A 19,166-nucleotide genomic window follows, 5' to 3' on the forward strand; every position below is an offset into this window, starting at 1 on the left:
TAATTAACCTATCTGCTGTCATGCCTGGCTTCTTGTCTGCCGGTAATGAATGCTAAACGGCCTTTGGGGGATATTTTTTATAATAGAAAAGTGACTGTTTCAGACCTCATGTTACAACAGGTCACTTAACAGTGCAAAAAAAGTACCTGTCAGGAGCAGAAATTCTGTCTGACGTACAGTATTGAAGGGCCATTTAATCACATAAATGTTGATATAGAACTAATATTGAATAAAAAAGCAGCCCAGAGTACAGAAGTTTCACAATAAAAATGTTTAAAATTCTTCTAAAATGACCTCATTGTGAAGATATTATCCATAAATTTGTGTCCTCTGTTCCTTGGGAAACAGGCTTGTCCCCGCTATTTGTAGCCACAGTTTGCGGCCCCAAGTCCACCCGCTACATTTCCTGCGATATTAGTATGGGCGCAACCAAACTTCTACAGCGCCTGATATTTTAGGTTTTTTTGCGCCGGGGGTTATGGTTAAGGTTAGACGTTGGTGGAGTTGTATGTTAAGGTTAAGTGTCACCAGAGGGAGGTCTTAGGGTTAGATGTCAGTGGGGGCCTTAAGTATACTAACATTGTCTGTATCAATGTGCGCATTTCTAGCAATGCACTGCAAGTTCTGCATTGTAGGAATGGGAAAACAAAACCTTCTCTGGACCCCACAGCCTCTCTAGCTACCATCCCGTCTCATGTATTCCCTTTCCTTCCATATTACTAAAACAGGACACCTATTTGGAACTGTCTAACTTTCTCTCTACTAATGCCTTGTTAGACCCAGTGGTGGCTCCAGCTTCAAATTTCTAATGGGTGAATGGGAACACAGTTCCCATTCAACCGTCTAAGTGCCCGTGATCAATGACCACCAGCATCAATGACATGCCATGGTCAATGGTAAAACGGAAGTAAAAACATACACACTTTCTTTCCTTTTAGCGTACTAACAGTACCCACAGGAAGATAAAGGGGGGGGGGGGGGGGGGGACATCTTGTAGCCAAATAGTAAAACTGCACATACATACATTACAAAAAACAAAAAAAAAATACATAAAATACCTATTTAATTAACCCCTTACCCCCCCCCCCCCCCTCCCATAGTTAACAACATTAAACACTTTTGTAAAAATAAAAAAGTGACATTTAAAAAAATTCATAAGTAGTTACCTTAGGGACTGATTTATTTTAATATGTATGGCAGGAGGGTATATTACTGAATAAGTAAAAATACACCTTTATTTCCAAATAAAATATTGTTGTCATACATTGTACTAGGGACATACTGTAAACGTTGTAATAACCGGGACAAATGGGCAAATGCAATGTGTGGGTTTTATCCATAGTAGCACATTTTATTTTAAAACTATAATGGCCAAAAACTGAGCAATAATGAATTTTTTTCAATTTCTTTTCTTATTATTCCAGTTAAAATGCATTCAGAATAAAACATTTTTAGCAAACTGTACCATCCTAAGAAAGCCTAATTGGTGGCGAAAAAAAAACAAGATATAGATCATTTTGTTGTAATAAGTATTGATAAAGTTATTGGCGAATGAAAGGGAGGAACACTGAAATGGGGAAAGGGGGAAAACCCTCTGGTGAACTGGTTAATATACCCTCCTGCTACACCAATGGGCCCCTGTAGGTGCACAGATATTGATATGTGTATTACGGCAGGTAAAGGCAGATACACACCACAAGGCTGAACTCTTGATAGTTTAGTCATGCATTGTGAGTTTACAGGTCTGCATTGATCTGTTTATTAATATCATTGACCTGTGCTGCGGCCTTGCATTAAAAGCAATAATCGTACGGCTTTGACCTTCAAGCATATAATATTGTTAAATCCCTAACACTCTTATCATGTGATCTCTTGCCTGGGCTGTAGATCACATGGTGCCTTTTTACACAATATAGTGATGTGATTTTAAAACACTGTCAAATTTACCATTCCTATGCGGTGAAAGTGAATTATACTGAGTAGTTTGCTTTTATTTTGAAATATTTGTGTTTTTTACAGATATTCCGAAGGGCGGACAAGAATGGTGAGTACATTACTGTGTTATATGCATTCAGCGTTGAACTATCCATACACAGGTCAGTTTTTCCATTTGATGGAACAGGTCATTCAATCATCTTATCAAACTGACCGCAAATCATTTCTGAATTACATAGATCAAAAGTGATTTCTTTTGAGTGGAAAATTAAAATCACCTTAAAGAGAATCTGTATTGTTAAAATTGCACAAAAGTAAACATACCAGTGTGTTAGGGGACATCTCCTATTACCCTCTGTCACAATTTCGCCGCTCCCCGCCGCATTAAAAGTAGTCAAAAACAGTTTTAAAAAATTTGTTTATAAACAAACAAAATGGCCACCAAAACAGGAAGTAGATTGATGTACAATATGTCCACACATAGAAAATACATCCATACACAAGCAGGCTGTATACAGCTTTCCTTTTGAATCTCAAAAGATCATTTGTGTGTTTACCTTCTGTCCCCTTCTTCTCTCATGCACTGAACATTACAGGCTTCCTGCAGACAGCTCTGCCTGTGCCTGTGTTTGTAATCCCTCAGTATGTGTCAGCCAGCTACTTTCACAGAGGAGGATTTTTATCCAGCTCTCTTCTATCACTGATAAGATAGCAGAGACGCTGCTGGCTTATGTAAATAAAACACACACTGGAGTGTGCATAGAGGAACAGACCAGCACGGAAGAGTTGGCAGCCTTCCAGACACAGGCCGACAAGTCTGACAGGGGAAAGATACATTGATTTATTACAGAGACCGTGATAGTACAAAGTGCTGCAGTGAGCCAGAACACATTAGAATACGTTTAGGAACTTGTAGGATGGTAGAAAAAAACGTTGTAATTTTTGTTACAGAGTCACTTTAAACTGGTGATGTTGGTAAATTTCCATTGATTGCACAAGTATCTGATTCCTCTCTGATTGAATCCCAAATCACGCGCACATGTGCTTTTCTACAAAGCGCTTTTCTCATTTTTGATAATCACAAATATTGAGCGTACTTTGATTCCTGTGTGTGATACTGTGATCTATTTATTTTTGACTGGCAATATTTTTGTAATAAAACTTTTTTATTGAAAGTTTATCAACAAATTAAAAGCAAGAGAAAACAACGTACAGTACACACAAGATCTATGTACTGGTACAATCCAGTGTGTAAGGAGTATAATAGACAACACTAAAGGTGCCCATACACTCGTCAGATTGGCAGCAGATAGATAAGAAATGCATCTGATGATCTATCTGATGCGTTTTTAGAACATTTTTTACCAGGATAGAATTCCAATAGATTTCAGTTTGAAATCTATTGAAATTCGATCTGATGGCATTTTTTTGCCATCAGATTTCCATTAAGGCCAATGCAAACTGATAAGCAATCTCATCAGATCGACCTAAATTTTCCACCCTGCAAGTTCGATGGAAATCCATCGAAATCGATCGAAATCGGCCGTCGATCGGTCGATTGGCCAACCGATTTGCAATCGATCGATCGATCGATCGGGATCGATCGGTCGGCCAGAAAATCGGCTGAGTGTATGGGCTGCTTAAGTAGTATTGCTAAGGATACATCTGGCATGTAAAGACAATAGTCTAACATAAAACATTTTTTAAAAGTGTGAAAAAGCCCATCAAACCAATGAAGTCGTAATTCCAAATATCCTAACCTTTAAAAGGCAGATAAGTGTTATATACTGGACTTGGACCAGAACAGAAATATTTGAGAACAATGAACTTGTCAGGACAAATAAAGAACAGAAGAAGAGAGAAAGAGGGGAAAAAGAAAGGATAGGGGTTAGGCAGGGATCTGTCCGTGGGGACTGGCAATATTTTTATCAAGCAAATGATGAAAATTAAAAATTAACTGAACTTAAAATACACCTGAGGTGAGTAGGATATGATGGCTGTCATATTTATGTCCTTTTAGGCTGCTTTCACATTAGGACGTTACAGGCGCACGTTAGAGCAGCCTGTAATGCAGGACAACTCACATTAATGAAAAATCGATGGGCTGTTCACAGTGCCCACGTTGCGTTGGAGTATAATGAAGTGCAGCATGCTGTGCGTTATACTCGTATGTGGCTGCGTTCGAATGTTTGCACATGTTCAGTACTGTTTTTTTTTTTTTTAAATGTGACGCATGCGCCATTTTCGTTCGATAGTATGCGTCAAAAAGTACGCATCACGTACGCATCGAGACGCATGACGCGGCTCTATATAATGTCCAACTTCAAAGCTAACATGCGTTGCGTTAGGGGCACATTATGCGACCTTAACGTCGCATCTAACGCAACGTCTTAGTGTGAAAGAGCCCTTAAACAATGTTGGTTTCCTGGCAGTCCTGCTGATCTCTTTGACAGTCCTAAGCAGCACACACCTGAAACAAGTATGCAGCTAATCCAGCCAGACTGCTTGTTCAGGGTCTATGGCTAAAAGTATTGGAGGTAGAAGATCAGGACAGCTAGGCAACTGGCATTGTTTAAAAGGAAATAAATATGGAAGCCTCCATACTCTTCTCACTTCAGGTGTGCTTTAAAGTGAACTTGAGGTGAAAATAAGCGGATAAGATAAACGATTGTATTTATCCTCCTGCTCCTAAAAATGACATTTTTTTAAGCTATCCCATGGTTTTATTTTATATTTCAACATTTAGCGCCCTTTTCCATAGATTAGTGATGCAAATGCGGCTACCTCGCCACTTCGCATCACTACCGCTGGTGGCCACGTCACTTCTGCATCTCCCTATGCGGAAGTGACTGGGCAAGATGAGGGGCAGATGCGCGCAGAACCCGTTGCCGTGCATTGGGTTCAGGGCACCCCCGGTGCGATGCGGCTATGTAGCTGCATCACTACATAGCAGCAGAGAAATGCACCCTGTGTGTATTCAGAGAGTTTAGGCTGTCTAATTCCCCCTCATTTGTCTCTAATCTCAAGTTATAATGTGATCCTCTACTGTGTCGCATGACTGCCTATGGCAGATAAGCAGATAAGCCCAGTTGAAAGCACAGACTGTAAACAATATGTCTGCTTCTATGAATCAGGAAGTAGAAACTGTGCAGATTTATTTTAGGATTTGTATGAGCTGTAACAAAGAAATGTTTTTTGTTTAAAGAGAACCCGAGGTGGCTTCCGAAGAATGAAATCTGCATACAGAGGCTGGGTCTGCCTATACTGCCCAGCCTCTGTTGCTATCTCAATCCCCCCTAAGTTCCCCCTGCGCTCTGCTATCCCCCATAAATCACAGCCGCTAGACTTCCTACTAGACTTCCCCCCGGCGTTGACGTGCCCCCTCGGGGAAGACCTAACCACTAACCTAACAAGACAGACAAACAAAAATGATAGCGCTCACAGGCTGCAACTGGCTTATAAGACTGCATCCAATCTGCATTCAAATTTTAGATTAGGGACTAGCACATAAATTTGCACTTAATTTGCATAATTTTGCATCTGATTTGGATTCAAGGCGTGTATTTAGCCCTTGGGGGTCTGTACACGCCCCTTCATGGTTTATAAGCCAGTTGCAGCCTGTGAGCGCTGTCATTTTTGTTTGTCTGTCTTGAAGAAATGTGTATACCATTGTATGATAAGTCGCACCAGGTAAGTTATGCTTTTAATGTTAGGTTAGTGGTTAGGTCTTCCCCGAGGGGGCATGTCAACGCCGGGGGGAAGTCTAGTAGGAAATGATTTGTGCACACATTATTTGCTGAAGCTAACGCCCTCCATTGCTGTACCTGTTTGAATGCATGTTGTGTAATATGGTCCATTGGAGCTCTGCACTTCTTTGCAGCTAAATCAACTCAGGTGCAGCCTTCTGTATTTGGAAGCGCTGCCTACACCCTCTTCTCTATGTAAAATGAATTTTTTCAGTTTTTTTCTTATTCTTCCTGTTAAAATGCATTTACAGTAAAGTGGCTCTTAGCAAAATGTACCCCCCAAAGAAAGCCTAATTGGTGGCGGAAAAAACAAGATATAGATCAATAAATTGTAAGTAGTGATAAAGTTATAGGCTAATGAATGGGAGGTGAACATTGCTCAAGTGAAAACGACGGAACGCGAATGGGTTAATCTTGTTAAAATGCATTTATCAAAAAAAAAAATTCTTAGCAAAATGTACCACCTAAAGAAAGCCTAATTAGTGGCGGACAAAACAATATATAGATGACGTTATTAGCGAATGAATGGGAGGTGAAAATTGCTCTGATGCATAAGGTGAAAAATCCCAGCGGGCTGAAATGGTTAAATACTATAGCTAACCAATCAACACAAAGCAGAATTGAACATAAACCAATTACAGATCAGCCAAGTACACAACCCCCCAACCCTCCCATCTCAGCCATCACACACTGATTGCTATTAGATTAAGAGGCGCCCCAGGGCCCCCAACCCCTCAAACATCTTAAAGAGGAACTCCAGTGAAAATAATGTAATAAAAAAAGTGCTTCATTTTTACCATAATTATGTATAAATGATTTAGTCAGTGTTTGCTCATTGTAAAATCTTTCCTCTCCCAGATTTACATTCTGACATGTATTACATGGTGACATTGTTACTGTGGGCAGGTTATGTGGCTGTTTCTAGCTGTTCTGGCTGTTACAGACAGCTGTAAACAGCCATTTCCTGTCTGTGAACATTGTTACATTGTGGCAGTTTGCCCAGAGTACTGCGGAACTCAGAGCTTCTTGTGGGATGGGTTTCACCACAATATCAGTCATACAGCGCCCCCTGATGGTCTGTTTGTGAAATGCAATAGATTTCTCATGTAAAAGGGGGTATCAGCTACTGATTGGGATAAAGTTAAATTCTTGGTCGGAGTTTCTCTTTAATCTCTAGTTATCTGGCTTGCAGTCACTGCCATGTATCCCCTTTTCTTATTTCTCTCTGCTACAAACACAATAGGGGAATGATAGCTGAGTGGGTTGTGTGCTCCCTCCTACACTGCGCCCTGAGGCTGGAGCCTCTCTTACCTCTGCCTCGGTCCGACCCTGCGCCCCTCTCCCACACTGCGCCCTGAGGCTGGAGCCTCTCTTGCCTCTGCCTCGGCCCGACCCTGCACCCCTCTCCCACACTGCGCCCTGAGGCTGAAGCCTCTCCCGCCTCTGCCTCAGCCCGACCCTGGGCCCACCTGCCATCTTTTTTTACGCCTCTCCACTTCAGCTTTCCAAAAAGAACACAAAGGGGTCCCATTACATCATAATCCATCTCTGGTTATCACTGGTCATTTTTATCTGTGTGTAATAAAATTACATTTGTCTTAGTATCCCCAGAGACTCTCCTCAAGTCTGCTATCTGCTACTCAACCACCCAGTACAGAGCAGTGCAGCCTAGTGCAGCAAGGCATGGGGCAGCCTCTCAAACAATCGGTAATATCAATGCTAATGAACCCCTCCCAAGTCAAGGAACCATAATGACATATATAGTAAAATGCAGTATATTATTCAGGACACGCACTTGTTAAATATCCTGGTTTCAGCATTAGAAAGACTTCCTATAGCTATATATACAGTATATTGCTATAGTTCTGCTCTCCCACTGAAGCTTAGCCTAAGCTGTTTAGTATGCAGAATCCCCCCCCCCCCATTTTCTTTTGTCTTTAGAGCTCTTGGTATACGAACAGTCCGCAGAGTGCACCTGCCAGTGCTAAAGGTGCCGCCACCTGTGATAAATTCAGAATGTAAATCAGGGGTGAGGAAAGATTTTACAATGGGCAAAAACTCACTTAATAATTTTTAAATTAAAATTGTAAGAAAAAAACAGCAAAAGGATTAGAGGCAGAGGATCAGCAGGATAGCCAGGCAACTGGTATTGTTTACAGGGAATCTGAAATGAAAATAAACTTATAATATAATGATTTGTATGTGTAGTACAGCTAAGAAACAGAACATTAGTAGCACAGATAAGAATCTTATATTGTTTCCAGTAGAGGAAGAGTTAAGAAACTTCAGTTGTTATCTATGGAAAAGAGCTTCTCTGAGACCAAACTTGGTCAGCTTGCTACAGTGCTATTTTTTGAAGCCCTTATAATTCAAAGAAACAATGAAAGGCAACTTCAGATAAGATTTTACTGCAGAGTGTCATAGTTTAAAATGCAGAGTAGTTTGTAAACTGCAAATATTAGAGAATGATGCAATGTTAGGGAAAAATATATATAACTGAAAGTAAAAATATGAGACTCTTTCCTTTGCTACTAATGTACTATTAATTATCCATACTATACATGCAATTCATTATACTATAAGTGTTTTTTCACGCTTCAGTGTCACTTTGAAAGCAAATAAATATGTCAGCCTCCTTATACCTCTCACTTCTATTGTCCTTTAATGGTATATCATGCAGTTGTACAATTGGTGTTCTTTAAAGAGATACTAAAGCGAAAAAAAAATTATGATATTATGATTTGTATGTGTAGTACAGCTAAGAAATAAAACATTAAGATCAGATACATCGGTCTAATTGTTTCCAGTACAGGAATAGTTAAGAAACTCCAGTTGCTATCTCTATGCAAAAAAGCCATTAAGCTCTACGACTTTCAAAGTCCCAGAGAGGGCTGTCTTCTGACTTTTATTATCTCAACTGTTAGTTAATTGTTTACTTTTCCTCTGCCAGAGGAGAGGTCATTAGTTCACAGACTGCTCTGAAAGAATCATTTTGAATGCTGAGTGTTGTGTAATCTGCACATATTAGAGAATGATGCAATGTTAGAAAAAACACTATATACCTGAAAATAAAATATGAGAATATTTTCTTTGCTGCTAATCTTCTAGTAATTATTCAGTACACAACCAATTCATTATATCATATATTTTTTTTTCGCTTCAGTGTCTCTTTAAGTATGTTGCTTGTTCAGATCCACAAATTGGCAGCAGACACAATGTTGTTTGGCAAACTATCTTAGGACAGATTGTCTACCTCCATTGCCAACTCTTGTACTACTACTGATTCATCCAAACGTACATCCGCTACACTGGCTAATTACTGCATGTCATGTTCTAAACACAACCAGCACATCTACAAAGATCATCCTGTGTATGGACTCCATGCCAGGATGGAAATTTGTGTGGGGTATGTTTACGTGTTCGATGTACGCTGATAAGAGATCTAGAGATGAATGTGTGCTCTTCTCTACGGTGATCGAATGCTGATCTCTTCCAGATGACGGCAAGCTGTCCTTTGAAGAATTCCAGACTTATTTTTCTGATGGGGTCCTCAATCAGGAAGAACTACAAAAGATGTTCATCCGGATAGACAATCAGAAAACCAAGTATGTATATGACCAAAGCCACCTGTAGCCCCACTGGTTGTGCAAGATTGATCTGACCATCCCATTACTCGTGTCTAAGGCCTGATTTATACTTTTTCTGCCCCTAGGCCAAGTATGTTGGGGCTCCCCTTCCATGTGCAGCAGTATGTTGGGGCTCCCCTTCCATGTGTTTTGCCCCCCATTTTCATCCTTCTCTTTCACATGTAGCAACCCCTATTTCATGTCCAGATGCGCCCTTAGGCTCCAACCGCCCAAGCCCCCGGCCTTTGTAACCTTTGCCACATTCCCCATCACTGTGTGCTTGGCTTGACCAAGTCCATGTGCTCAAGCCAATGGTAGGGGAACAGTGTGTAAGAGCCAGACTCTCCCAAAGGCGAATTATCTAGGAAGATGGGACAAGACTGTAGCTTTTTCCAAAAAAAGGTAATTTGGGCGCCTGCTGGTGATGATTGGGTAAATGATGTGCTGTATGTATGTATGTATGTATGTATAAATTATGTGCTGGCCACGTGCCGAGTTTGTATCCAAGCTGTTATCTGATCAACTATTGCATAGCCAATATTTCGTTAGATGCCAAGGCTCGGCTATTGTACAACTGAGCTCCGGGTATCTGTATTTCAGGTTGTAACCTATAACCATATCACCCTGTAAATCCGATACAAGATAGCCAAACCCTGGATATCAAATTTACAGGGTGTTTAGGCTATAGGTTAAGGTTAGGAGGGTTAGAGATAGGGTATGGGAAAGATAGTCAGGGTGAGGAGGTTAGGATAAGATATCTAGGAATGTGTTTGGGATGCTAGCATTAGCTGTTACAATGAAGGGGGGTAGGTTAGGGGTTAGGTGTTTTGGAAGGGAATCGCGATATGTGTGTGTATGAGGAGGAGGTGATGCTAGTGTTAGATATGATGAAAACATTTACAATAGCATGTGGGGTTTAAAAATGAAATGGGGGGAGTTGGGGGTTAGGCATTAGAAGGCATCAGGTAGCAGGAAGGCTTCATTTAGAAAAAAGATATCGGAAACCTGGGCAAAAAAATTAACCACAGTCACAAATCTGATAGTAGAATACTGGTAACAGAACATTACCAGTATTCTGCCTATTGGTATCACCGATAACGGTCATATTAATGTCCATCTCTATTACACAAACACATGCAGCTCTCTCCCTACGAGATTGGTCATACGTTCTGTTTTGATGACAACATAGAGTAACTCTTCACTGGAGCAGAGTCCAAAATTCTCCCAAAAAAGCAAAGCTCCCAGCTCTTTCTCTTTTGCAGGGACAGACCCTGTTTTGGATCTAAATCTCCCTCTATCTTTTTCCTTGGTCCTTTTCTAGGTCTGGTGTACACATCTGTGTAAATATGTGTTTTCTGTAATAAAATCTGTTTCTGTGACTCTAAATGTTATTCTAGTCCCCTGAGTCTGGGTTCTCAATATGTGGTATGCGTATCCCAAGGGATACTTGGGCTTTGTTTCGGGAGTACATGAAGTAGTAATTTTTGCATTTTTTGGGATACATAAACATGGAAATTCATGTATAAATAAGCCTGGAAGTACCGTATACATGCATGGATAAGCGTTCCTGCTCTCCAGCTGACATCCTCACTTTTGGTCTAAATAATAGTCCTGAAGCTCTGACCTGCAGATTGACAAACCTTCCAATGTGTCGCAGTTGCCCCTAATGAAGAGCGCGCATTGGAGTGTGCCATCTGGTGCACAAAGTGCTGCAGAGTGTGCGTCAGCATGTATAGCTACTGTACCTGCTCTCACTCCAGCTTGCTACTTCTAGTGACCCGTGCAGCTCCTGAACTGGCCACCAGAGCTCCAGGCTCACCGTCATGTGATCTCACTGAGGCTGGAGCTCTAGTGGCCACTTAGGAAAGGTTCCAAGGACACTAGAGGATGCAAGCCTGAGCGAGGACAGGTATATACTGTACATACTGAAGCATGCTCTGGACATACATACTGAAGCATGCTCTGTAGTGCACTTTGTATACAGTTCCCCCACACATTACATCCACGGTATGTCACCCACAGACTTTTAACCCAAAATGTGGATGTCAAAAAGTCAGCCTATCCGTGATGATGTATAGTATATTAGTTAATTAAAGGAGTCATCAAGTAACTAATGCTACCCAGGGCTTCCTCCAGCCCCTGGAAGCCGCTATGTCCCTTGCCACAGCTTCGCTCTCAGTCGCTGGCCCCCGGTCTCCGACAGTGCGCAGCACAACCTCCTGGTCATCCTCTACTGCGCCTGTATAGTACGCTTCGGACCACGTGGAGTTGATTGACTGGGAGCCAGCAACGGAGAGCGGAGCTTCAGCGAGAGACATAGCAGCTACCAGGGGCTGGAAAAAACACCGGATAAATAGTACTGGGGGTAGCATTAGTTGATTGATGATTACTTTAAAAGCATAAAGGGAGTTTGAAAAGTTTTGCACACAAATATTGAGTACTCCTAAATGGAGGAACAAGAGAATTGTAGGCTGCACCCACCAACCAATGAGATGTGCTGTAGGTCCAAAGTCCCTGCTCAGTGAGGAGAAACAATCAAAGAAGACTTGAAGATAAACCAGCTCCATAATTGTGTAATAAATTAGCCCTTTTTCAATCTTCAGAACATGGTTCATGTTGTCAAAAATGGAAAAAGTAGGCTTATACATGAAAAAAACAACATTTTGGTAGGAGCACCCTCCCCCCTGTCAAGCCTGGCTTTGATGTATTAGCCTACTTTTTCCATTTTTGACAACCTGAACCATGTTATGAAGATTCAAATAAAGAGTTAATTGATTACTCCTAACCAGTACATACATGTCAAGTGGTCCTTCAGATCACGCTATGTTAATAATAATACAAATACCATCTTTCATAAAGGGAAACATGCTACAATTATGTTGAAAAACTCTACAAAATGTTTGTGATGCTTACTTTTGGATGCTAATATGAAGGAAAAGTTGAAGCAGGTCATTTTAGCACTCGGCGCTCAGCACCAAGCACCGAAGCTGGTCGCCGTAGAACTAATGCTATGCTGTGATCACCAGACCCTGAATTACCCCTCCCTCCAAGTTGCTACAACTTGTAGGTGGAATAATTTTTAATGCCACCGGGAATTAGAGCAGCAGCAGGGTGAGCCGTCCTTTTGCTCACCCTGCGCCCAGCTCACTGGTGTCGTTACAATATGTACGTGGAAAAGGAGTAAATATAGAGAGGAAAGTACAGTATGGTCTGAATAATGAAAATACATCTTTTGCTCGTGATCTCTTCATAGGATACATGATTAGCCATGTGGTGGGGGCATGACTTACTGAACAGGAAGAGTTGAGATTAGAAGGCTGGTCTTCTGTGTCAGAGGCAGAGCCCTTAACCAGTACGCTATCCAGTCACAAATTCAGGACTATGTGGTTCGTAACCTGAAAAGCCGGATTCAGCACCGGACAGCCGGACAGGGTGCGTTTTATTAAGCTATGATACTCCCTGATAACAAGCTGGCAGGAGAAAGTACCAGAGCTAAATAGAATGCATCCAATCCTGCTGTCCGGTGCTGTGATGCTGCTGAATGTGGCTGTTCGGGTTCCGAACCATGTGGTCCGGACAGCAACACTACCCATCACATGAGCAGGTCTCCTGAAGGCAGAGCCGGGACAAGGTCTTCCAGCACCCAAGGCTGAGACACCTAAGTGCGCCCCTCCATCCCTCCCACCCCAGCTGTCACACGCTGATTGCTATTGGACTAAGAGGTGCCCCAGGGCCCCCAACCCCCCCCCCCCCCCAACACCTTAATCTCTAGTTATCTGGCTTGCAGTCACTGCCATGTATGCCCTTTTCTTATTTCTCTTTGCTACAAACACAATAGGGGAATGACAGCTGCATGAGTTGTGCGCCCCCTCCTATACTGCGTCCTGAGGCTGGAGCCTCTCTCGCCTCTGCCTCGGCCCGGCCCTGCCTGAAGGCATTCATAGAATCTGAAATTAGGGAACACCAGTCAACTGGGCCCCACAAGTCAACCCCATAAACAATGTGAGTAACCCACAGCAAGTAAGTATGTTAGGCCTCATTCACATTGCTATAAAAAATGTCACTACATTACCCAACCTATGAATCTATCTGGGTAATGCTGTCTTACTGACTTATTTTACTGCAGAGCTGGCTCTCTTTCAAAAACCGGCACAGCACATGGCACTGTGTCACTGGCTGGCTCAGACAGGCTGCACCAATGTACACATGGGGGAGGGGGAGCTTTATCCTACAGGCTGTGCTTGTTGCATCATCAGCCTACCTCTGCTATCTCTCTCTGAGCCAGTGTGTGTTGCCCCCTGAAATCTATGCATGCAGCTCAAGTGGCAGCGATGCAAGCATGATTAAGTACGGTGGTGTGCAGCCACTGGGGGGACCACACAACACGCCTATCACTGTGTGCAGCTGGACAGCTGCAAAGGGAGACGTGATCGCAGATGTGGCGGGCCGTGGAGGTGACAGTGATCGCGCTCCCTGCTTTTGCACTGCATAGGGGACATTCGGGGAGCCGCCTCCGCACCATAAGGCGCCTGTAGGCACAAACCTACAGTGCCTTATGATAAATCTGTCTCTGAATGGCAATACACCGAGTGGGTAATGACTTAAAACGGAAGGGAAAAAGCGATTTCAAAAACTGTTGCCCAACATAACAAACTGATCCATTTTATTGAAAAAATGATCAGTTTTTACAGGATCAGTTTTTCATCTGGTACAGTATGAATGAGGCCTGACTCTTCTCCCTCCCACTGACTGCAGAGTGTGTGACAAATGATAATGACAGATTCAGATGAAATGCCCATGTGACTAAAGGGGGAGGGGTTTAGACTGACTAGGAGTCAGCAAGTAGCTTTTTCTTTTTTTAATTTTTTTTAATTTTTTTATAAAACATTTATATACACAATTCACTAAGCTTAACTCCTGTCTTTAATAACTATTCTGAGCTGTTTTACAGTTATCACCATGGTGATATCATTGTGATAACTGTAAAACAGCTCAGAAGAGTTAATAAGGACAGGAGTTAAGCTTAGTGAATTGAGGCCATTGTTTCTTAAAACAATGTGTTATTAAATGCATACAAAAAAAAAAAAAAAAAAAAAAAAAAACTGCATGTACTGGGGTTTTAATGAAGGCATAACTGTCGAGAATGGTGACATTTGTGTGTTTGACAGCACAAAAGAAGCGCATTTGAAAGCAGAAATGACTGAAGGTTATGCATAGAACACGACTAGTGAATTGCAGAATACCTCTGAGTCAGGAGCAGAGACAATCGTTATAGCAACCAATTAAGCCTCATTTGGTCTTGGTAAAAAAGCTCAGCTGGCCGCAGTAACAACCGCAGATAAGTCTTTAAGATTACGGCTCTGTCAGGATCGCTTTTATTATAGGGAAATTATACGGCGTTATAAGGAAGATCACTTTTCACATTATCCATTCTTTAGCAAAACCGTGATTACATGTATTGTAGCTTCTGTACACACTGAGAAATAATACAGGAAATAAAAGGATGATCGGGCCAGCGCTGCATACATAATGACTGAGCTTCTCCTCTGCAGTGTGAGACCCAATTTCTCACCAATATACCCCTACCCAAACATGGAACCCCAGTACCCCTAACCAAACATGGAAACCACATACCTCTACCCAAATATGGAACCCACATACCCCTACCCAAACATGGAACCCCAGTACCCCTAACCAAACATGGAAACCACATACCTCTACCCAAACATGGAACCCACATACCCCTACCCAAACATGGAACCCCAGTACCCCTAACCAAACATGGAAACCACGTACCCCTACCCAAACATGGAACCCCAGTAACCCTAACCAAACATGGAACCCACATACCTCTACCCAAACATGGAACCCACATACCCCTACCCAAACATGGAAACCACGTACCCCTACCCAAACATGGAACCCCAGTACCCCTAACCAAACATGGAACCCACATACCTCTAGCCAAACATGGAACCCACATACCCCTACCCAAACATGGAAACCACGTACCCCTACCCAAACATGGAACCCCAGTACCCCTAACCAAACATGGAAACCACGTACCCCTACCCACACATGGAACCCCAGTAGCCCTAACCAAACATGGAAACCACGTACCTCTACCCAAACATGGAGACCACGTACCCCTACCCAAACATGCAACCCCAGTACCCCTAACCAAACATAGAAACCACATACCTCTACCCAAACATGGAAACCACGTACCCCTACCCACACATGGAACCCCAGTACCCCTAACCAAACATGAAAACCACATACCTCTACCCAAACATGGAAACCACGTACCCCTACCCACACATGGAACCCCAGTACCCCTAACCAAACATGGAAACCACATACCTCTACCCAAACATGGAAACCACGTACCCCTACCCACACATGGAACCCCAGTACCCCTAACCAAACATGAAAACCACATACCTCTACCCAAACATGGAAACCACGTACCCCTACCCACACATGGAACCCCAGTACCCCTAACCAAACATGGAACCCACGTACCTCTACCCAAACATGGAACCCATGTACTCCTACCCAAGCATGGAAACCACGTACCCCTACCTAAGCATGGAACCCAGGTACCCCTACCCTAGCATGGAACCCACTTAACTCTACCGAAGCATGGATCCATGCAAGAATATGGCCTTTACATTTATGGATAGTATGGGATAATAAACATTTTACATTTAGGTTGTAAAATGATCTGCACTGATCTAAAGTGCTTGACCAGTCTAGGTACTCCTCCACCTTTACGTATAGACCTGATGTGTTCCACGAGTCTCTCACACATAGGACGCGTGGTCTCACCGATATAATATCGAAGACAGGGACAGAAGAGCACATACACAACAAATGCCATCCTGCAGGTTATAAAATGTCTGACCTGGAAGTCCAGGTGACCTATCCTAACGTTTGCTGTTGTTAGCATTTGGTTGCAAGTAGGGCAAAAACCACACAGAAAGCTTCCTATGGTTCTCCTACCACTCAATCAATTTTCCTGATGCTGCTGTACATGTTCACTTTGTGTGACCATAGAACCAAGGGTAAAACCCTTTCTATAGGGCATTGTGGGCGCTCTAAACACCTTTTCTCCTAGGCCTGTATGTCATTCCAAAATGGGCCAATTTTTTAAGATAATTTCTTTAATTTCTTTCTGACATAGGGGTGTAATCAAACACAAACACGTAGTTTTCATTCCCTTCCGATTTATCATTGGCCTGGAAAGCTCCTCCCATCTGTCCCATCAACTGGTCCATATCCTGTTTCCTAACTTTCTCCAATGCCCTATCGAGGGTTGCAGCATCATATCCTCTCTCAATAAATCTCTGGTACATCTCACCTGACTGTATCTCAAAATCCTGCTCTTTGGCATTATTTATTTTTAACCTCAAAATTGGCCATAAGGAATAGCTGATTTGACATGTGGGGGGTGATAGCTATCATTGTGCAATACTGAATTTGTTGCTGTGCTCTTCTTATATCCCTTTGTGATAAGGGCATCTCCTTGTACCTCAAGTGTTAGATCGAGGAAAGCAACATGATCATTCACCTGTGAACAGCATATTCATCCTATTCTCATCTAGATAGTCCATGAAGTGGTCAAATATGTCCCTGGTGGACGCCCAGATGACAAGCATATCATCCACGTACCTCGACCATGTCCTCAGGTCATATCTATAGGGATTTCTCTCCCCATAGATATATTCCTTTTCCCATTTTGCCAAAAAAGGATTGGCGAAAGTCGGAGCTACCAACGTTCCCATAGCTGTACCAGCTATTTGTTTGTACCATCTCCCCTCAAATCTGAAGGCATTATGTTCTAGAACAAACAAAAGACACTCATCCAGGAAGACACTCATCCGGGTCAGATTTCCAACCATAGTCATGTTCGAGGACAGCCCCAACCCTCATCTTCTGCGGTATCCTGTTGTACAGGTTTACCACATCAATTGTGGCAAGGCTGTCCCCCCTTCGCCACTTTAACTGCTGTACTATTTGCAGGACATGGGTTGTGTCCTTCAAATAGGATGGGACAAATGTTGACCGAGGTCTAAGGACATGATCGGGGTACTTGCAAAGGAACTCAGTTACTGAGCCCCAACCTGAGACGATGGGCCTGCACAGGGGGTCCACCAGGGATTTATGGACCGTAGGCAAAAAAATAAATCACTGGTTTCTTAGGAAAAGGGAGAAATAAATCTTCTCCTAACTTTTCATCTAGAACTCCTACTTGTACTCCCTTTCTAAAAAGATTTCTTAATTGATTTTGGTAGTGATAAGTGGGATCCCCCTTTAATCTAAGGTAGGTTTAAGTGTCCACCAGCTGTCTTATGGCCTCCTTGATGTAATTGGTGGTGGACATGACAAAAATGTTGCCACCTTTGTCCGCTTTTTTGACAGTCAAATCCTAGTAAGATTTTAGCCATTTCAAAGCTCTCCATTCTTTAGCAGATAGATTCCTTTTATTTTGAGGATACATCAGTGCCTTGGTCTCCCTTAACACCTGCTTTTGAAAAATAACTAATGCTGATCCCAACATGGGCGGGAAGGGGGCGACAGACCTGCAGGTTCGATACAGCTCACACCCAGGGGCGTTGCTAGCCCCAAAGATCAGTGGCACGTGTCCCGGATCTATTCTGGAATGCCCCAGATGTCCCCCAGACATCAGTGGCAGACATGCTGGGAGCTGTGGTGCATTAATCGGGGTTATACAGGGTGCTGTAGAACCTCTATGTGGGCATACTGGGTGCTGTGGTGCTTTGATGCCTTTATTGGAGCATGCTGGGAGTTGTGGTGCTTCAATGGGGAGCCCATGGGAGCATGGAAGGGGGTCCACTAAAAGGTGAGAGAATGCTATGGGGGAACTTCTCAGCCTGCCGAGCGGAAAGCTAACTAGCCAGCACAGAAGCCAGGTAGTATAGTTTAAGTGACACTGCCTATTTATTTGATATGCTGCCTTTTTTTGTGTATTAATCGAGAGGGGGGTGCTTCATCCAACATTTTGCTGGGCAGGCCTACATAGACTGCTGTTAAGTTCATGTAAATTTGGCCCCACCCATAATCACACCCACACTCTGGTGCGTGGCCACACCCATTTTCGAGCTGGAGGGCCCAAAAGTGCCCCGATCTCTTAGGATACTAGCAACGTTACTGCTCACACCACTATCACTGATCCCAACTACTTCCTGTTACAGCTCACACCACCACCACCACTGATCCCAACTACATCCTTTTCCGTTCTACACTGAGACTGCAGACATTTTCTAGTATTTCTCTCTGAAGGGGCCCATACACCTAACGATTTTCCCGCCGATATACAGGAGATTCAATCATTGTGATCGAATCTGCTGTGAAATCGTTGCGCATACGCTGACAGAATGATCGATTTCCGTCCGAAATCAATTGTTCCCGTCGATCCGTCCGTGCGTAAGATTTTGCTCGATCACCAGCGGGTCGGTAGTGCGTCGATAGCGGCGTTCGAATCTAGCAGCAATACATTACCTGCTCCGGCCAGCGGGACTCCCCCGGTCTCCGCTGCCTTCTTCTCCGCGCTGGGCTCCGAGTCCGGGTCCGGCTGGCTTGGCTTCACTGAACTTCCTGTCCCTCTACTGTTTAAACTTCCACCGGCAGGAAGTTCAGTGAAGCCAGCCGGACCCGGAGCCCATCGCAGAGAAGAAGACAGCGGGGACCGGGGGAGTCGCGCCGGCCGGAACAGGTAATGTATGCAGGGGGGGGGGGGGGGGCGGTGGCAGCGGCAGCTTCACAGATTGTGATCGGTTTCATGCTGAAATGGATTCACAATCTGTTTGCAGTAAAGGCAGCCATACAATCCCTC

At 43.2% G+C, this 19,166-nt stretch overlaps 1 protein-coding gene across 3 annotated transcripts in view; it reads left to right on the forward strand.

Moving 5' to 3' along the window:
• Positions 1 to 19,166, forward strand: part of NECAB3 (N-terminal EF-hand calcium binding protein 3) — a 125,423-nt gene that overhangs the window by 17,506 nt on the left and 88,751 nt on the right. For all 3 annotated transcript variants that reach the window (XM_068262685.1, XM_068262686.1, XM_068262687.1), the window contains exons 2-3: positions 2,020 to 2,044; positions 9,178 to 9,286. In XM_068262685.1, coding sequence (XP_068118786.1) covers positions 2,020 to 2,044; positions 9,178 to 9,286 — 134 coding nt within the window. The remainder of the gene's footprint in view (positions 1 to 2,019; positions 2,045 to 9,177; positions 9,287 to 19,166) is intronic.

Source organism: Hyperolius riggenbachi, chromosome 12 (genome assembly GCF_040937935.1).
Source record: "Hyperolius riggenbachi isolate aHypRig1 chromosome 12, aHypRig1.pri, whole genome shotgun sequence".
NCBI lineage: Eukaryota > Metazoa > Chordata > Amphibia > Anura > Hyperoliidae > Hyperolius > Hyperolius riggenbachi.